The sequence below is a fragment of the Trachemys scripta genome, chromosome 3 (genome assembly GCF_013100865.1).
Source record: "Trachemys scripta elegans isolate TJP31775 chromosome 3, CAS_Tse_1.0, whole genome shotgun sequence".
In the NCBI taxonomy this organism is placed as follows: Eukaryota; Metazoa; Chordata; order Testudines; family Emydidae; genus Trachemys; species Trachemys scripta.
This window is the reverse complement of record NC_048300.1, coordinates 125,461,048-125,479,985: the sequence shown is the minus strand read 5'-3', so window position 1 is coordinate 125,479,985 and position 18,938 is coordinate 125,461,048. Positions and strand designations below refer to the sequence as shown.

The window sequence follows — 18,938 nt, the reverse complement described above, 5'->3', positions numbered from 1 at the left end:
CATTGAGTGCAATGAGGAAACCACTGAGGAAGTGAGTCCATACTCCAATGGTTAAGGTGCTAGCCTGGGACACAGGAGATTTGGGGTTTGACTCCCTGTTCTGCCACAGACTTCAAGTGTGCTCTCGAGCAAGTCACTTGTCTCTCTCTGCAAAAAGGGAATAATAGCACTTCCCTGTCTCATAGGGGTGTGGCAAGAATAAATACATTGAAGATTGCGAGGTATGTTTAATAATATTGGGTTCCTAGCTGGGCCTCTTGCTCTCTCTTTTTTAAAATAAGACAGTTCATGCTAGGTTGAGATTTTCTTTATTATATTAATATTAATTCATTTATAACAGATTCAAGTGAACAGCATTTCCTGCATGTTTTTAAAGATTCCAGAAATTAGCTAATCTCTCAGCCAAAAATAGTGTACCAGAATTGTTTAAGGAAGCTATAGACAGTATTAGTGAAGGAGAATTTGTACCGGTAGCTTGTGCTGGCAGTTCTTGCCTTCCTACACAGAGAAGATCTTGCCATATTTTATTAAAAGGCTAGTTTGTACTTTTATTACGTTACAGTGATCATATTTTATTTTTTTGAATGAGAAGGAAAGTTCCCATTGGCAAGCTTCTGGGACCATGTGCATCCACTTATGGACTTAGCACTGGGAAAAGCTTTTTCAGTAGCTAGTACATCATTAGTTTGAAGGAAGTAAAGAGCTGCAAATGTTTTTAGGGAAAACACAGACTGGACACATCCTGTAATTCTCCCCCCCACCCCGATGATGAGCTAATTTGTTCTGTTTAAAAAGGTACAAAAGAAAACATAAAATTGCCATACAGAATCAGACCCAAAGTCCATCTAGCCCAGAAACCGGTCTTTAAGGGTAGCCAGCACCAGATACTTTAGAGGAAGGTGCTGGAACAGTAGCTGTCAAAAATGTCCTGCTTACCTGTAGCTTGGAGTAAGAGATATGTTGAAACCCCCATAGCCATACAAGAAAGCAGGATGAGATCCATCCAATTTAATTCCCTTCTTGTGGACAATAAACATTGGGATCTTGGTACCATCTTTGCTGGGGTAGAAAACCTAGGATAACACAGAGGAAAGATGTTGGAAGTACTGTTAGTGCTGGGAACTATGAAAACTCACAAGTCACAAGTAGTTATTTCTACGCTTTTATTTTATACAGCTAGAAGTCTGGGAACTGTCGAACTGTAGCCTTTTCCCCGTAATTTAATAGTTTGTTACTGAAAAAATAGAGGAAGGACATTGCTATCATCATCCACAAGGCGTGTGAAATAGTTTGTCCCTGACTTGACTGACAGTTTTAAAAAATATGTACCAAAATAAGACCAAACACCTTATTAAGAGCATGATTCTGCTACCTTTACTCACCCTGAATAGTACTTACTCAAATGACTAATGGTCATTGAAAACTTTACAAAAGAAATATAATAAGCTACAGAGACAAACAGGAAAGACCAGTAATAAGAAAGAAATTACAAATTAAGATAAAATATATATTTTTAAAATACTAGAACTAGACATTGACACAAGAAGGAAAGCAGGGTAACAGAGGCAGGAGAAGGAAGCTTGTGACAAAAAATGTTGACCAATGCCAAAGGTTTCAATGAATTTAATGCTTCAGCAGCTCCCCAAAAGATTGCCTACTCAATTAGAGCTATCAGAAGCTGACAAATAATTCTTTTAAGAATTACATCTCCAAATTCCAGATACTGTTGCTGCACTAGCAACAGGAGAAACTGATAAGCTTATGGTAAAAATTTAGTGATAGCCCACTAAGGATAACTGGAGATTTCGTGACACCATATGAGTATTTAAACAAGGATCATAAAATAAAATAAAAATGTAGCCCCTGTATGGGATTGATCCTAGATTGCTGAAGTCAACTGGAGTTTGGGACCTAAAAGCACAATTTTAACCATGAGTGGCAGACAGCAGCATTTTAAAAATCCATGGTAACATATCTAGGAATATTTATGTTTGAAAAACTTCATGTTTTATTTATTTTTATTGTGGATATTCTTGGGTTGGCCCATGGCTGTTCCATCATTAGCCACAACAGCATTATTACATTTGTATTAACAGCATTTTTCACCAATCAGAAGAAGAGTCACTTTCACACATCATATTTTAGGCAACAGAGTGATCTTTGACCGGTCTAACAGTTTAGGTCTAACTCTAAACACTTTTATAGTCATGAAATCACTGAGATGGAAAGAGACTACTGAACATTTTTAAAATGTATAATCTAGTAAGGGACACACACACACACACACACACACGGATTTCAGAAAAAGCATTTACACTTGACCTTAGAACTGGCTGATTTGCAAGGTTAAAAAAAAATTAATAGGAAACTATTATAACAAATTCAAATTGGTTTGGGAATACAAACCAGAAAGTATTATTAAAGAAGTACAAATGTCAAGACTGTGGTGGGTGAAAGGGCTGAAGTGGTGAAATAGGTGGGAAGTGACAAAATGGCCAGCATGCAACCCATTGTTTGCTTTGCACTGTACATACCTAACTATGAATAATAGGATGATGCTGTATAGCCTGGTGGGAAAGAACGCAGAAGAAAATACAGCATAGAGGAACAAAACAAATCTCAAGTAATTTGACTAAGTAAGGCTAATGGACTGAAAAATGGCTTATGCTATTCAGTGGAGTAAGAAAGAACAGGAGGATATTAAATAATCGTGGATGTTACAATCTCACAAAATTTTAATACAGAAGACAAACCATGAAGAATTCTTAAGATGAATGAATAATGCACTGAAACCAAGGACAAGACATCTGGCAGAAATATAAAAATAGAAATAGCAATCTACATCCAGAAATGAACGCCTCATCTCCAAAGGACTTATCTACACTTACAGTAGTGCAGCAGCACCGATGGAGCACTTAGTGAAGACACTACCTGTGCTGACGGGAACTTGTCCCATTGGCACTCCACCTCCCCAAGAGGCGGTAGCTTTGACGACGAGAGAGGCCCTCCTTTGACATAGCACTGTTTATGCCGATGGTTAGGTCAGATTTTCCAAATCCCTCAGTGATGTAGTTATACCAACAAAGTTTGTAGTGTAGACCAGGGCTACGAAAACTCCTGGGACTACACTGGGTCCAGGATTGAAGCCAGGTGCCCAGAGTCAGTTTATACAATCCTGTCTGGTGTATTTTATTCCTGGGAGAAAGAGGAGCTGAATCAATCCCGTCTGAACTGCGCAGTCGGGTGGAACAGTATTCTGCTCACAGAGCCAGCCAAGCTCTCCAACAAGACACTCAAAGGCTTGAAGCAGGAGACACAGACCCTTCCTTTTGCCCCTGGGTTTTCTCAGCTTAACTCTCTCCCTTAAGCCTGCAGGGGCACCAGCTGCTGCAAACACCTCAAAAGGGGAAGCACAGCTGAGGGGACAATCACCCCTAAAATCAATGCAGCCCTGGGACAGAGCTGCGGATCAGACCAACACATTACAAAGCCGAGCTGTTAGTCAGAAATTGGAAATTGTTTGGAATTTCCCTCAGTAAAGCTCTGCAGCAGGGAGGCCTCACTAAGCCGCCAGCTGTTGTGGAGGCAGAAAAGTCCTGGAGGGAAATTCAGGAGATGGGGCATTTCGCTGCTATCATTGACTGTCAGGTCTGAATCTTCCCCCAAGCTGCAAACAGGCTAAAGTACCATTGTGTTGGAGTTTTGGACAAGGATTTTGTGGCTACCATGATCCTGCTAAATCTGGGGGAAAAGTTGGGGGTATCTCATCCTTAAACTGATGGTGCTGATTCAGTTCATAAGAGCACAGAAATTCCAAGGCAGTGGCTTTGTATTAAGCCACTCACTTCAGTGTGAATGAGTATTACAGCACCTAACATATGGTTGCACACTATTCTGAAATCCACCAAATAGCGTAGCTCATTTTATGTTGTTAGTGGCAAGCAGAGCCCTGTGTTTTTTTGCAAATGTGAAATATAAAATAAAACAAAAAACAATGATTAAAACAACATATGATGAAAAACCTCACTCTGCAGCAGCTCCTGCCCCTCCAGGCTGGTCCTGGATCCCTGCTCTGGGCATTGCAACTTTGTGCATGGGATTACAGTGCTGCTCAGGTCTGGCCTCGTCACCCCTCTGTCATGATGATGGGAGGGTGGCCGCGCCAAATTTGAACAACTGGCATTGTGACCTGACACATGGGGTTGCAGTGCCGCTCAGGATCTGCCCACTCCCATCCTGGGGGGCAGGCCCCGACCCGCTGGTGTGGGGAGGGGGAGAATTTGGAAAAAATGATATAACAAGAAATTCACAAAAAATAAAATGCAAAATTATATAAAAAAAATTTCATGGGTCTCTAGTAATAAATTGTACCAATTTCTTCCCTCCAGCTCCCCTAGTTTAGGGATTCAAAGGTTCTAAACTGCTGTGTATCATATACATTATGAGCTTTCCCAGCTCCTGCAAACTGGCTTTGAGCATACCTTTGTATCAGTTTGTCTTCCTTACCTTTCAGATGTCAACTGTCTCCACAGACTAAGGAATAAGATCAAGCACTCCACTATAACTTTGTTCTATTCATAACTGACAAGTTCTGTGCAGCTCCACATGTGACATTTTATGAAAATCACTTAATGAGCTGAAGGGCATACAACCATAAATTTCAACTTATGAAGAACACACCTGCCCCCAAGCATTGGCCAGGGGTAGGGCATGGAGCTGCAGAACACTTGGCAGGTACAGCTGCAGCTGTGGTGTTGGTGTGCTTGTGTTTCTGGGCTCTGTCTGAAGGCTTCTGAGATTGCTGGGGTGGGTAGGTGGCTAATATGCTCGGGTACTGTATGGGAAGTAGGTGGGGTTGTCTAAGAAGTAGTTGGGGGAGTTGACATGGCATTCTGGAGTGGGCAATGGGGGCCAGTCTTGAGCACTCATCTTCTACCCTCACTAGCTGTGTGGCCTCTGCTGCTGCATCTGCTCTCAACTACTGCAGCAGACTGCTCCTCCCATCTGCTCCTTCCCTGCTGTATTCCAGTATGGGGAACAGCATGAGGGAAACTCAAGGATCTGCCCCATGTGATGTAGCAGAAAGGCAGAACCGCTGGCAAACACTTGCTGTCTTCCCACAGCTCAGACACATAAACATACACAGGCATTCTGCTGAGATGTGGGAATGCATGACAGGGCAACCAAATCTGGGAATGTCGTGCAAAATTTGTCACATTTGGCAGTCTTGGCTATTGTACTCCCCACCAGGGTAGAAGCTGACCATTGAGTGCCATCCCTGACTTTGGAATTTTCTGACAAAAAAAATCAGGTTAAACTTATTGGAAAAAATGATCATAAGAAGTTGGATGAGCCAGGACATTGGCAATGGGAGATAGAACCTCAAGCTTTTGGTGGCAGCTTCAAATCAAGTCTCAGCTTGGTAGAGATCAAATGTTGCTACCATCCAATTGCTGCTCAGTAGACTATATCAGGGGTTCTCAGTTTTTCACAGTATGTACCAAATCTTAACAGATTTTCTTGAGGACCACTTCCCTTTCAATTGCATAGACTGCCTCCCCTTCCATTTCTGATTGCATATTATAGTGGCAACTACATACATTGCTGACTTGTAAAAGTGATATCAGATAAGTATTCAACGTATTTCAGATGTCTTAACAAAATTTAGCATCTGGAAACAAGGAGTACCAATACAGAGAACCAGCTGGCTCTCTGCAGACCACTCATAACAGCTCTGACATACAAGCTGAAAATCACTGATCTTTATGAACTGAGTCTAAGGATGTCTGCTCCCAAGCAGACAAGTGACCATATCACAAAAACTACCTTTCTGAGACTGCCAAAGGATGGTATGAATCTGAAAGCTGAACTCTATGCACTCTCTCTCTCTCTCACTCCTGTGGTTGTCTACACACTAACAATTAAAACCCAACAACACCTTTTGTTATTTCAGTGCAAGTCTGCCTGTGGACAATCTTACTTAGCATTAAGCCTGTCCTATTTTGGATTTAAATAAAAACCAAATTAAGCCAAATTGATATAAGACATTCTTAATCCAAAACAAGAGCACCCACACACAGACTTGCACCCAAACAACAAAAAGTGTGAACTAAAACCAATTATTTTGGTGTATTTTAGCTCCCAGAAGTGCCCCACTAGATTAGATTTGAGGCATGTTGGTGTGGTAGTTTGCACTGTTTCTACCTATGCTGTATTTGTTCTATGGATAAATAGAAGATTTAAATCACAAGGAATGCAGTCAGATTTGTTCTAACAAGCATGCAGTGTTTTTAAAAGGATTTTAATTTCCATTTTATTCACGATGATGCTTGTAATTAATCCACATTTCTAATATTTAAAGATTTGGATTAAAAAACCTTCTTATGAGTGCATCACCAGTTAGCAACCGCTTGTCCTAAACTTTTCAGTTAATGACAATTTAACTGAAGAAGTTATTCTTCATGGCTGAGCTTTTTAGCATCATTATTTACAGCTTCTATTCTAATTAAAACTAAAAAGAAACAAAAGCAGAATGACATTTGTTACACGGCTGCCTGTTTTCAAAGGAAAGTGAGACACCCTCATGTTTATGACACCACACTGAACACTAAACAGGAGTTATTTTTACAGCTATCCAATGAGCCCCAACAGAAATATGATCCTTTCCAACACATGGTATTTAGTAAGTATCTTTATCATGAGCACTAGCTGTAAAGTGAAATACAAAGCCTTCATGGCATCTCACTTAAAACCCCCCCACCAATTTTTGTTTCCTGAGGGGCTAAGCAAATACAAGTAATTTCACAAATGAAACAAACAAATAAAGCATACCTCTGGGAACTTACCCCTGGGAAGTTTACAAAAGTTTTCTTTAATTTACTATTCCAGTTTATATCATATATCATTTTGTGAAATTTAGGGACAAAGCTTTACATCATTTTTGCCCACCTTAAAACGGTTTCTAGCTATTGGCATGACCACAGGCGTCACCCATGAAACATGCACCAGTAATCACTAAAAAGTTATAAAGCTATCAAAAGGGGTTTTGGGTTTTTTTTGTTCGTTTGGGGTAGGTGTTTTTTGTTTTGTTTTGTTAAAATGCTTATTTTAAAAACTTCTAGGAGTTAAAGTATTTCAGTGGAGATAAAATCGCTTGGGCAGAGACCAGTACCGAGAGGTTCAGGGAAAACACTTCCTAAAAACTTCATCGATTGATTCCAGTGGAGCTACACCAATTTCTACCAGCTGAGGATCTGGCCCTCCAAATCTTCCCACCAAGTGACTGCTGTTGGTAGATCAGTTACTTTCCCTTGACTACAGGCTGTCAGTAATTTCCCTTCCCCCATTCTAAACTTGAGCTTTTCTAACAACTGTCTGAAGACTGGTTTAAGAGTTTTTTTTTTTATCATTATCATCAGTGAAGATTAAACACTGCTTTAAATGAAAAGACAACAAAGAAAAACAGCACGTCAAGGTGACACTGCTGTTCAGAATTTAAAAGTGTTTCACTCCAACTATCTTTGTTGAAATAATGATTACTCCCCTGTCCCTCCCCCCAGGATGAACAAACAGGGGGTGAGGAATCAATTCAGGAGACACTGAGATATGTGAAGCTATTTACGCTTCTTCAAATAGACTATTTTCAACTGATTCAATCTCACCTTAAATTTGGTGCTGTCTATCAGTTTATTCATAGGACCAATAACGGGAAGTGCTTCTATCTGAGAGATTAAGGTAAACTGGAAAGGGCAAGCCCTACAGAGGGAAGAATGTCTAGTGATGGTATTTCACGTCTAATTTTAGACTCTGACAGCTTTTACTGGAGAATGTTTATAAAAGGGTACTACTGGTTTCTGTTTTATCAGAGCTAGGAGAGATCCACTTGTGCTAGTTACAATGTATTATTAAAGAATATTAGCAATGGTTAATAATAGAGTGCAAGTCTGTTGCAACTATAGTATATACCAAAAACGCAAATAAATAAATAAACTTTTGAAGAAAACATTGACAAGGCTTCAATCAAATCTCCTTACATTATGAGATAAACTTACATATGACTAATTTATGGGGTGGAGGGAAGACTAAAAACAACCACTCTCAAAATTATAGCCCTGCAGCAAACGGTGCTATAGAGTTGAGAAAGCACTCTTATTATACACGACACTTTGTGCTGCTCTGGCAGGGTAAGGAAGCCTTGGAGTGGTTGTAAATGTATCTTCTGCTGAGCTTAAGGACCCTTTATGCAGTTGGAGCAGTGCAAGGTGGTTTTAGTGTAAATGAGAATCAGGATCCCGAACACTTAAGAAAAGCATAAGAAATAAGCACAAAAGACTTCCAATCAAACAAATATTTTAAGAAAGTCTTCTGCACCATTTCTGAGTAATCCAAGCGTTACAGAAACTTGCATTCCAGAGATGGCTTTGTTTTAAAACTTAAAATCTTGCATAGTCATCATCCTCAATGAAGAAGGCAACTTGGCTAAGTGTTTTTTTGATAATTTTTTTCACTCTCCACCCTGGCTTCTCTAGAATTCCCATTATTCACGCATCACTTTGTACCTTTTCTTACGCTGTCCCTTAGGCTTTGAAGGCTCCCCTAAATAATGCAAGTCTAGAGCACACCTTTGCCACCAAAAACCCCACCTGTTCCAGGAAGCATTTCAGCGCTACATAAGTTCTGTTTTATTAAGGCACTCTAGGGCCCGAGGTACACTACCACACGGGACTCTGCCTCCTACCCCCTACTTCTTGTACAGGTCTTTGTTCTTTTATTGTTGTTATTTTGAAAGCTTTTTATATATGGGGAATAGGTAGAAAGCCTTCATTTCTTTTGGTTAAGATTCACTTACAGCATAGGAGATCTGCCATTCAGTTATATATGAAACAGATAGCCCTTGAAAAGGAAAGCATCTATGGTTATCCAACTCAACCTCTAAGGTGACAAGTAGTGTCCTTTGCTCCATTCCTCCAGAACCGTGCAAGAGTATAGACTTTGCTTACATACTTTAGCTTTTGGTGTGACATGAAAAGGACTCAGGATAGAATGAATGTAGATAACAATTTTCCATCACTCACAAAAAAAAAAAAAAAAAAAAAAAATGGTGCCGAAGTTGAGATAGACACATCGAACCAAAAAACCTCCCAAAATCACCAAAACAATTCTCATGTGAGTAATTATAAAATCTGTTACAGTTAGTTCACCTAAAGGGACACTGTCAATTTAAAAGTCATACTTCTGTCTGACTTTCCCCCCATCCTCTCAATACTATTATAATACCTAAAATTACTAAAATTGAAAGTGAACTAAGGGGCAGGCGGAAGAAAATCACCTTATTTTCAGGTTTTTCCTTGTTGTGACATATTTGCTTCTTTCATGTGACAGCAATTTATGAATACCTCTCTTCACTGTTTCCCCTGTTTAATCACTCAGTTAGCCAGTTTCTCCTCCTGTGTGTGTAGGTCTCTCACACACAGCATGAATGGAGAAGATTTTTTTAAAAATAGGAAAATCTGATTTTAAACTCACAAAAATTGTCAAGGGACAAATGGGAAGGCGTAGTACCTGAAATTTAAAAAAAAAAAAAAAAAAAAAAGTTGAAAATAAAAGGATTAGATTTCAAGATGTTATAAAAAAGTTAGAGAGTTTTTATAGTAAAGATTACAGATTACTGGGTCCTAAAATTAATGCACTAGCAATCTGAAGAATAGGCCCTATTTATTTCTTTTAAATTCATTTTTTAAATTTAATTTCAAGTGCCCAACCTGACACAAAACCTTTCCCTGCTTAACTATGAAATGGAGACCCTTGATTGGGTTTAAAATAACTCTGTTTGAAGACCACAGAGGTGTACAGTTTGAAATTTGTGGTATAATATTATATCCCCAAATTACCATGATCGGGCACCAACAGTACCTTTAATAAAGTCTGCACAGTTTTTAAAAAACCCACACAAATATATTTGGAGGAATGCAGTTATAGAAATTGAACTCTTGGAGAAAATTTTCACACCATTGTGGCTATAGCTAGGGACCCAAATCTATACTTGGATGTTTAAATAAAAGTGCCTTGATTTTCAGTGGTGCTGAGCACAGACAGCTCCCAATGACTTTAATGGGAATTGCCAGTACACTAAAAACCTCTGAAAAGCAGACCACAAGAGCCTAATTTTAAGTAGCCAAGTTTGAAATGTTGGCTTTAATCTTTTGACACCTGGAGTGAAATCCTGGCCCCACTGAAGTCGATGGTAAAACTCCCATTGACTTCCATGGAGCCACAATTTCAGCTCTGGTTTCCAAGTTTTTAAAACCAAGTGTTAACATTGAGAAAACCACTCTACACTCTATTCTAGTCTAGTTCTTATGTGGCCCTCATCACTGCGGTATCATGAATGCCTAAATTCTGGGCTGTGGCTGAGGAGTGCTTAGCACATCACAGGATGTCTCAACTAATATTGGGGCAATGCTGGCAGCAGTCCAGTCCTCAGGATAAATTTGTGTCAGGAGCCAATGGACCAAGTGGCCATTCTCACTGACAGAAATTGACAGAGTATAAAAGAGACCTGCTCTCTCTCTGTTCATACATATGTACCAGGCGGTGGGAGGAATGGTGGGGGAGAGCTGTTACAGTAGCTCCATGCTATTTGAGATTTCCTGCTATGCAGGAGGAATCCTACAGTGGCCTCTTACACTGGCTTTAAGACAACTTTGTACTGGCAGATGGATGCAAAGCTGCCCTAACACTGGGCAGGACCTGAGCCAAAGTAACTTGGGCATAGTAAAAAATTCATATAGGTAAAAGCCTCAAAGACCACCTCTTACAGATAATTGCAAAATCACTACAGAAATAATCAAGAAGCTCTTTAGAAGAGATCATTTTACCACCCACCCATTGGGACTCGAAGCAGTCTCATGCTGATGGAGGCTAAGTGCCAGAAGATAGTCATTTAGAAACATTCCTCGTTAGTGAGCCTAGCAATCTAGCAGCAAATGGCTGCTGGGAAGCAGCTCACCAGGTGGTAGAAGGAATAGGGAGAAAGTGAGAAAAAAATAAATCAAAGTTCAGAAATCCTGCAGGGAAGGCATAGAAAAAAAATATTTTTGAATCATTCATTTACTTGGTTAAATGAAAGGTTTTGTTCCCTTTGCATAAATATCAAGTGTCAAAGGTGTAAGTGGCAAAATGCACCAAATCAGTCCCTTTAAAGAGCCACTAGATAAAGGATGCTTTTAACAATCTGATAGAAAATTAAACCATTCTATAAAGGTTCTTCTACTGCCCTCATCATGGTGGTATCTGAGACCCTTCCAGTAATGCAACTAACACTTGTCATGTGTGGTTTGTTCTCTCTCTGTCATCGTTTCCCCAGAGGGAAAATTGTGTGTGCAGTGTAGTGTTTTGGTGTCTTATTTTTGTTTTTGTTATAAATTAAAATGTACACTGTGCTATGTGTTGATATTAGTGAAGGCAAGGTCGAAGAAGTAAGCCTTGCACTTGGAACAAAAAGGGGCAAGTTATTTGAAGTTTCTAGCCCAAATGGAGATCACTATGTCTTTCTTACATGATTTCTGTGTGTGTGTGCATATATACACACACATACATATAAAGTGTAACACAATGTGAGCAAGCTACTACAAAGAAAAAATTGTAATTAACAGCTGGTAGCCTGATTCCCTTAATTAAAACAAGGCCAGGATAGATAAAAATCAATAATTAAAAAAAAAATTGAATTTTTCAAATTTAAATAGGATTTTTTCTTTTTATTAAAATGCTTTTTGAGGGGGAACCCCCCCCCCCCATCTAAAGCGCCCACCACTGGCCGAAGTTTGCCGTTCCAGGCCAATGGGTGATGCGGGAAGCGGCGCGGGCCGAGGGATGTGCTGGCCGCTGATTCCCGCAACCCCCGTTGCTCTGGAACAGCAAACCATGGTCAGTGGGAGCTGCTATCGGTTTAACATGTGGACGCTGCAGGTAAACAAACTGGCCAGGCCCGCCAGCGGATTTCCCTGACGGGCTGCGTGCCAAAGGTTGCCGATCCCTGGTTTAGAAGATACTATCAGAGATGCTTAGTTTTGCAGTTCTCAAACTGTGGATTTGTACCTCCAGAGGTAACATGCTTGTTAACAGCAAAAATGTTTTAAAATAAATAAATATATAGAGATGAGAAATAACAGATCTCAACTCTATTGTCCTTCTGCAAATTTGTGTACACAGAGTCAATCACTTACCTCTCTCTAAAAGTGCAAAGTTTCAAAAAGTTCAATGAATAGAAGATTGTTGGGGGTGGAATAGATTTGGACAAGGAGAAGTAGTCTGGAGATAAATGTGAGACAGGAGGGACACATGCTTGTTTTGTTAAAATATTTTATGTTTGCTGTTAAAGAAAAAAATCCAGAATACTTAACGTTGTTGTTTTAGTTAAATAAAATAATTTAAATGTCTGTCTGGTGATGTTCTCCTCCTAATACAGCATGGCAAGAAAATCTTCCAAATATGATTAACCTGTTTAATTGGAGGTAGTTCACCTCCCAATGACTTCATAAATATCTGCTTCAATTATCTTTGGTAAATGAAACAACCAAACAATCATTCATTTTCTGATATAGCTGTAAAACTAATTTGAAAAGTTTTCAAAATAAATCACTGTTTAAAAATGTATAATGTGTACCTTCTAAAAATGAAACCTACATCTATCTCTGAGTTGTGAAGAATATGTATTAAGGTTATAACAACCAACAAGAATGCATTTTTATGTAGAAAACCATGATTACATTGAGTCTTCCTGACTAGTGATTTAAATCATGATTTAAATAAATCAAATCCACCCTGAACAAGGCTTTACTTCAATGAAGCGATTGCTCCAAGAGATTTACTATAATACTATACTGACAGATAAAAAGCCAAAACACAACCACAATCACCTCCATGTAGAAAATCAGCTCAACTTATAATGATGTAGACAAGAATTCATCTTAGACAACACTGGTAACTCCTTTTTCCTCTTCACTGTCCTCCTCTCAACACTCTCCAAGTGAGGTGATACAGCTAAACAACTGGCAACAGTAATGGATAGCATACTGAATGATACGACAGGTGCTTTAAAAAATATTGAAACAAAGGAGAGGAGGTGGCTACGAGCCATCTGTAACCAAGATAAAGATGTGTTCCCATGAGATTCTGTTTGTACAAACTGGTGGCAAGGCTTGACTGGATTTTACTGCTCCTTTTGGCAAAGCGTACCAGAGCCACTACCTCTACACTGTAGTCTTTGTGGCCGCCTCCTGTGTGCTTGGAAGTTGTGTAGAAATTTTTTTTGGTTTGTTATTTAACCAAGCACTTACTTTTCTAGTTTTGAAGCAGACACTCAAATCTAGCAACCCCCTATTTCTTTCTTAATAAAGGCTGAGATTAGAGGACTTTAATATATACAATATTACTGTTGTTTATTTATAAGGCAGATTGTGGTAGTGGTCATGTCCAGGCTTCACACTTTCAAAAATCTTGGCAATGGGCACTACCATTTCTAAGTAATAATTATGAGGTTCTTTGTCCTTACCTCTTTATAAGAAATGTGCAGGGATTTGCTATATTTGCCAGTACATGCTTCAAAACCAGTTCCACACATTTTACCCCAGCGCATGCAAATGCTTATACCAAAGATTTTGCTGACTTAAAAGCCTGTGATGCCCTTCCATTTGAGGTTTCTCAATCAGGACCAACATTATGTCTTAGACTTGGGTTTGAGTTTAGGTTGTGTTTCCCCCAATCTACATAAGCAAAAATGGAAAAACTTGATTATCCCTGTTAATGGGTTAGAGAAATTAAATCCCCCCCCTCAAGTAACCCCTAGGGTGGTAGGTTACAAAAGGACTAAGGATCAGGTACTTTGATTTCAACAGCATCTCCTAGTGAGCACCTCCTGTGTTAGAATGTTGCAGAGATGACACTTCATTGTTTTTAAATCTGAAAACCATGGATGAACCTGAAGAAAAGTAACCCAACGAACAGTAGAAAGCAGAAAAGAATACTAAGAATGACTTCCTGTAACACTGCTGTAGCAATATTTAGAGAAAAAAATGGCACTGGAGATACTCATAAAATAATGCATCCTGGTAGCAATATCAGTTTATGGTCTGATTCACAGGACAACATATTAGGACTTCTGGCTCTTCGGTCTGATAATATTAATGTCAAAAAGTACAGTGACCCAGAGCTGTAATACTTCTGGGGCTAGGGGAGAAACAAAAACCAAAAAGAATGGTAAAAAATTTAAAGTATGTCATGATGCTGTGGATATAATGGGTAGTCTACAGTGATCTCTTCCTTGGGCCATCGGCAAACAACATTGCAAAAAACCCCCATCTCTTTCTAATTCCCAAAACTGTTAAATCACCAAAGAGAAAAAAATAATGATGGTAACTCAGCAAATCTCTGGGTAGTTTAGCTTCCAGAACTACGAGTTCTAATGGAGTTAAACAAACACTAAAGTGTAGACGGGAAACCCAGGGAATATTTAAACTGAAGCATTCCTTGATTTCAGGAGTCCTGGCCTTTTAGGGTATGCGTGGACCAGGGGTAGGCAACCTATGGCATGCGTGCCAAAGGCGGCACGCTAGCTGATTTTCAGTGGCACTCACACTGCCTGGGTCCTGGCCACCGGTCTGGGGGGCTCTGCATTTTAATTTAATTTTAAATGAAGTTTCTTAAACATTTTAAAGACCTTATTTACTTTACATACAACAATACTTCAGTTATAGATTACAGAAAGAGACCTTCTAAAAATGTTAAAATGTATTGCTGGCACACGAAACCTTAAACTAGAGTGAATAAATGAAGACTCAGTACACCACTTCTGAAAGGCTGCCGACCCCTGGTGTATACTGTAATAAAAAACCTGCAGCTCGCCCATGTGAGCTGACTCAGGCTCACAACTCTCAGGCCCAGAGCCTGTTTAAATGCAGTGCAGCCGTGCAGACACTACGATTAAACAGCCTCAGCCCAAGCCCCACAAACCCGAGTCAGCTAACACAGGCCAGCTATGGGTTTTTAATTGCAGTCTAGACATAGCCTTACATTTGAAACTCCTCTACACATAGAAATCTTCTCACATAAGCAATGACTCTTAATGAGGAATACCACTTTACATCAGTCTTTCCTACTGTCAGCAGCTACCATTGTTTACCACACGCTGTCACCTTTGATGCTAGTTCATATATTAGCTGAAAAACGAACACATATTTTCTCTTATCTGTGAGAACAGCAGTCCAGGACTATGGAGACCTTCTATTTCTTGCTATCGTTCATCTTAGCAGTTCAAACACTGGTTGTTATGAATGTTAATGATACTTTCAACAGGCTTCCCTTACCCCATAAATTTCCATGAAATGTCTCAAGGACAGAACAGAAATAATTAATCTAAGTAAAGATAATATACTTTAAATACCTATGGGTAATGTATTTATATGTTAACAGAATTAAGTCAACTCCTAAATGAAGATGCTAACTAAAATATCTTTAATAAGATTGTCCACTGATGAATTTGTTTTGTGTTAAAGACAGCTAACTAACAAGCAAGGAAAAAAAATTAAAACAACAAACCAAACCCAAACTCTTGTAATTAGCGATTGAACTGGATTTGGGGGATGGGTGGAAAGAGATAATTGTGATCTTTGGTCATTTTTGACACAAACCATTTTTACAAAGGTGCAGAAATACTCAGATATTATTTAAAAAAAAAAAGGTGATTTTTTTTTTTTGCGCCATGGCATGATACAGGAGTGATAAAATCTAATGAGAAGAAAGCCTATTCACACAAGACTTCCAGCACAGTTTTTCCACAGATTCAAGTAATTTGGATTCACTTGAATTTTTGGATCTTTATCCAAATGCAAAGTCCAAACTTCCTGAGGTTCACCTGTCGTGTCTTTTGACCAGTGAATGAGAATATGTAACTCAGTTCTAGTCTTTTCATGAGATAACTTGCTACTGAATTAAAGTTGGCGTAACTCTTCCTTTGCTGTTGTCATAAATTTGCTAACAAACTACCATTGTTCTCATGTTCTAAACTGAGGTTATTTTGTTTATTGCATCAAGAACATCAACAGGCTGTTGAGAAAAGGGCTTTGAACATTGTTTCATTTTGATATAGGCTACCAAAAAGCTCCCCAAAACACTGAGGCTCTGAGAGGTTCCTCGAAATATGCCCATTTCCACTTTCAAGACTGTTTTACCACAGTATGAATTCATCATGTTAATTAATTTGTTATACATCATTATTTAGTATGCATCTTTTTTCTTAGCTAATCATATTAATAGAGCAACAGAGGGTCTTGTGGCACCTTTAAGACTAACAGAAGTATTGGGAGCATAAGCTTTCGTGGGTAAGAACCTCACTTCTTCAGATTCACTTGCATCTGAAGAAGTGAGGTTCTTACCCATGAAAGCTTATGCTCCCAATACTTCTGTTAGTCTTAAAGGTGCCTCAAGACCCTCTGTTGCTTTTTACAGATTCAGACTAACACGGCTACCCCTCTGATACATATTAATAGAAATAGCTAAGGATTAACCGCAACTATATCTTACATAATAATATGCAATCACCCCCCCCATTAATTCCTTTCCTTTGACTCATATTGCCTATTTGAATTTACAGTTATGAAGTCTTAGTAAACTTCTTGGGGCCTCCATAATTATGTTTGTATTAGTAGCCATACTAGTTATTTTCAGTGGGTCTGTGTAAGGTTTTGGCAACATTGTGATCTGCAATTTCCCAGTAAGGTGCCATTGATCAGCCCCTAATTGCCTGCCATCCACCATGATGATGAATTATTACAAAATAACAAATGGCTTGCCCATCAAACAAATGTTTCTGGCATGAGCAAGTGGGTAAGTAGAACTTTTCCAGGATGACCTAATATAAATTAAGTTTATTTGCATTTTATATGAATATTTACAAGTGCACAAGTTATAAACTTCACTAATTATCCTATGGTTTTGATTACTGTAATCACTGTACAATTACCATTATTGTGGCTAAAGCCACCAACTGAATTTCAGGGCTCTTGTACACGTTGGACCCCCTACACAATTGTGACTTACTCTTTCATGGCCATCATGCATTTTTCCTATTTAGGAGCCTATGACTAAGGATATGATTTGATCATGGACATCACCAGCCCCAGTGTGATCATACCCTGATTTTGTACATTTTTACCATGACTGCCCCATGAATTTTGCCTAACGTTAGTGTGACAAAAATCGCATCCATACCCATGATTGATTCGGGCACTGGAATTATTCCAATTTTATCCTCTCTCGGCTGCTGTAATTATAATGTCAGACCCCAATCATTTACGGATTACTACTGAAGTGTGTGTTTAAAGGCCTGGGGTTTGTAGATCTGCACCTGAAGCAAATTAATAAACCAAACCAATCTCCTTTGAGCAATGTTTGTTTTGAAGGCTCTGGTAGGCTACTGGAACATCCTGCTATATCAGAAATTCTGTACACTACCATAGTAGTTTAAATTGGGTACGGAACTGTGGAGAAGCTTACAATCCCTTCTGCCCATAATTATTAACAGATTTCCTAGAGTGGGAGACTCAGAGTCAAATATGGCAATGACATCAGCAACAGTCAACTGCTAGAATACTGTGTCCAGTTCTGGTGTCCGACAGTTCTAGAAGGATGTTGATAAACTAGAGAGGGTTCAGAGAAGAGCCATGAGAATAATTAAAGGATTAGAAACCATGCCTCACAGTGATAGACTCAAAGAGCTCAATCTATTTAACTTAACAAAGAGAAGGTGACCAGTCTGTAAGTACCGACATGGGGAACAAGTATTTAATGACGGCCTATTCAATCTAGCAGAAAAAGTAACACCACAGTCCAATGGCTGGAAGCTGAAGCTAGACAAAAATCAGACTGCGAATAAGGTGTACCTTTTTAACAGGGAGAGTAATTAACTATTGGAACAATTTACCAAGGATTGTGGTGGATTTTCTGTCACTGACAATTTTTAAATCAAGAGTGGATGTTCTAGATCTGCTCTAGAAATTATTTTGGGGAAGTTCTACGGTTGTGTGAGACAGGAGGTCAGAGTAGATGATCATAATGGTCTCTTGTGGCCTTGGAATCCATGAACAGCATTTTGATGCTGTCCTGAAGCAGTAAAGAAAGGGGAGAAATCTCAAACTTTTTGGAAGCGTCAGGAAAGAGAACAAGTGTTTCCCCCCCTTTTCTCTCTTCTATTCTCACCAAAACCACCATCTATTAAAGAGAGAAGACACCTAGAAATAGTTTTTATTCATTGGGGTAAAATGGCCAGAAATTGAGATATATGCAAGGAATCCAATGTGCAGGGAGAGAAAAAGATTGGGAAAGGAAACAGAAAAGTGCTATCTTTCACTGGATTGGCAACCAAAGAAACCCCAAAATACTTATTTCTGCCTTAAAATTCTGGAATACACATTGGTCCCTTCTAACCACAACCAGGTTTAGAAATTGTTTACCTTGAGTATTATTCAGCATTCAAAAGAGACTTCCATATAAACTACACATTAAATAGCATATGCCCATTAATGCAGGGAACTCATCGTATTATGCAAGCTTGGGAAAAACACAAGAAATGTGAGCTTCATTGCCAAACACAATTGTTGTTGCTCTCCAAATCAGATGTAATTTCAGAACCATAAGCTTTCTGAGTCTATTGCTGCAAGAGACATAACAGACTATTCTGTGTATATTACTCTTCACTGATTCTTTGGGGACCTAACATTACTTAATACTATTCAGTAGATTTGTACAACACCTTTAATGTAGCACTAAAAAAAGTCAATAAACTCAGCATCAGCCTTCCAAAGAGGCTGGATGTGTCCAGGGATTGGTAATACAGTGCCTTTCCCTTCTACAGCAGTTGAATTTGGCTCATGTCAATGATAACC

The 18,938-nt window shown here is 39.0% G+C and overlaps 1 protein-coding gene across 1 annotated transcript in view; it reads right to left on the bottom strand.

The window, feature by feature from the left end:
- PREP (prolyl endopeptidase) overlaps nt 1–18,938 on the bottom strand; it is a 168,364-nt gene that overhangs the window by 18,899 nt on the left and 130,527 nt on the right. Inside the window, exon 11 of the mRNA XM_034765960.1 lies at nt 937–1,073. Within this exon, the coding sequence (XP_034621851.1) occupies nt 937–1,073 (137 nt within the window). The remainder of the gene's footprint in view (nt 1–936; nt 1,074–18,938) is intronic.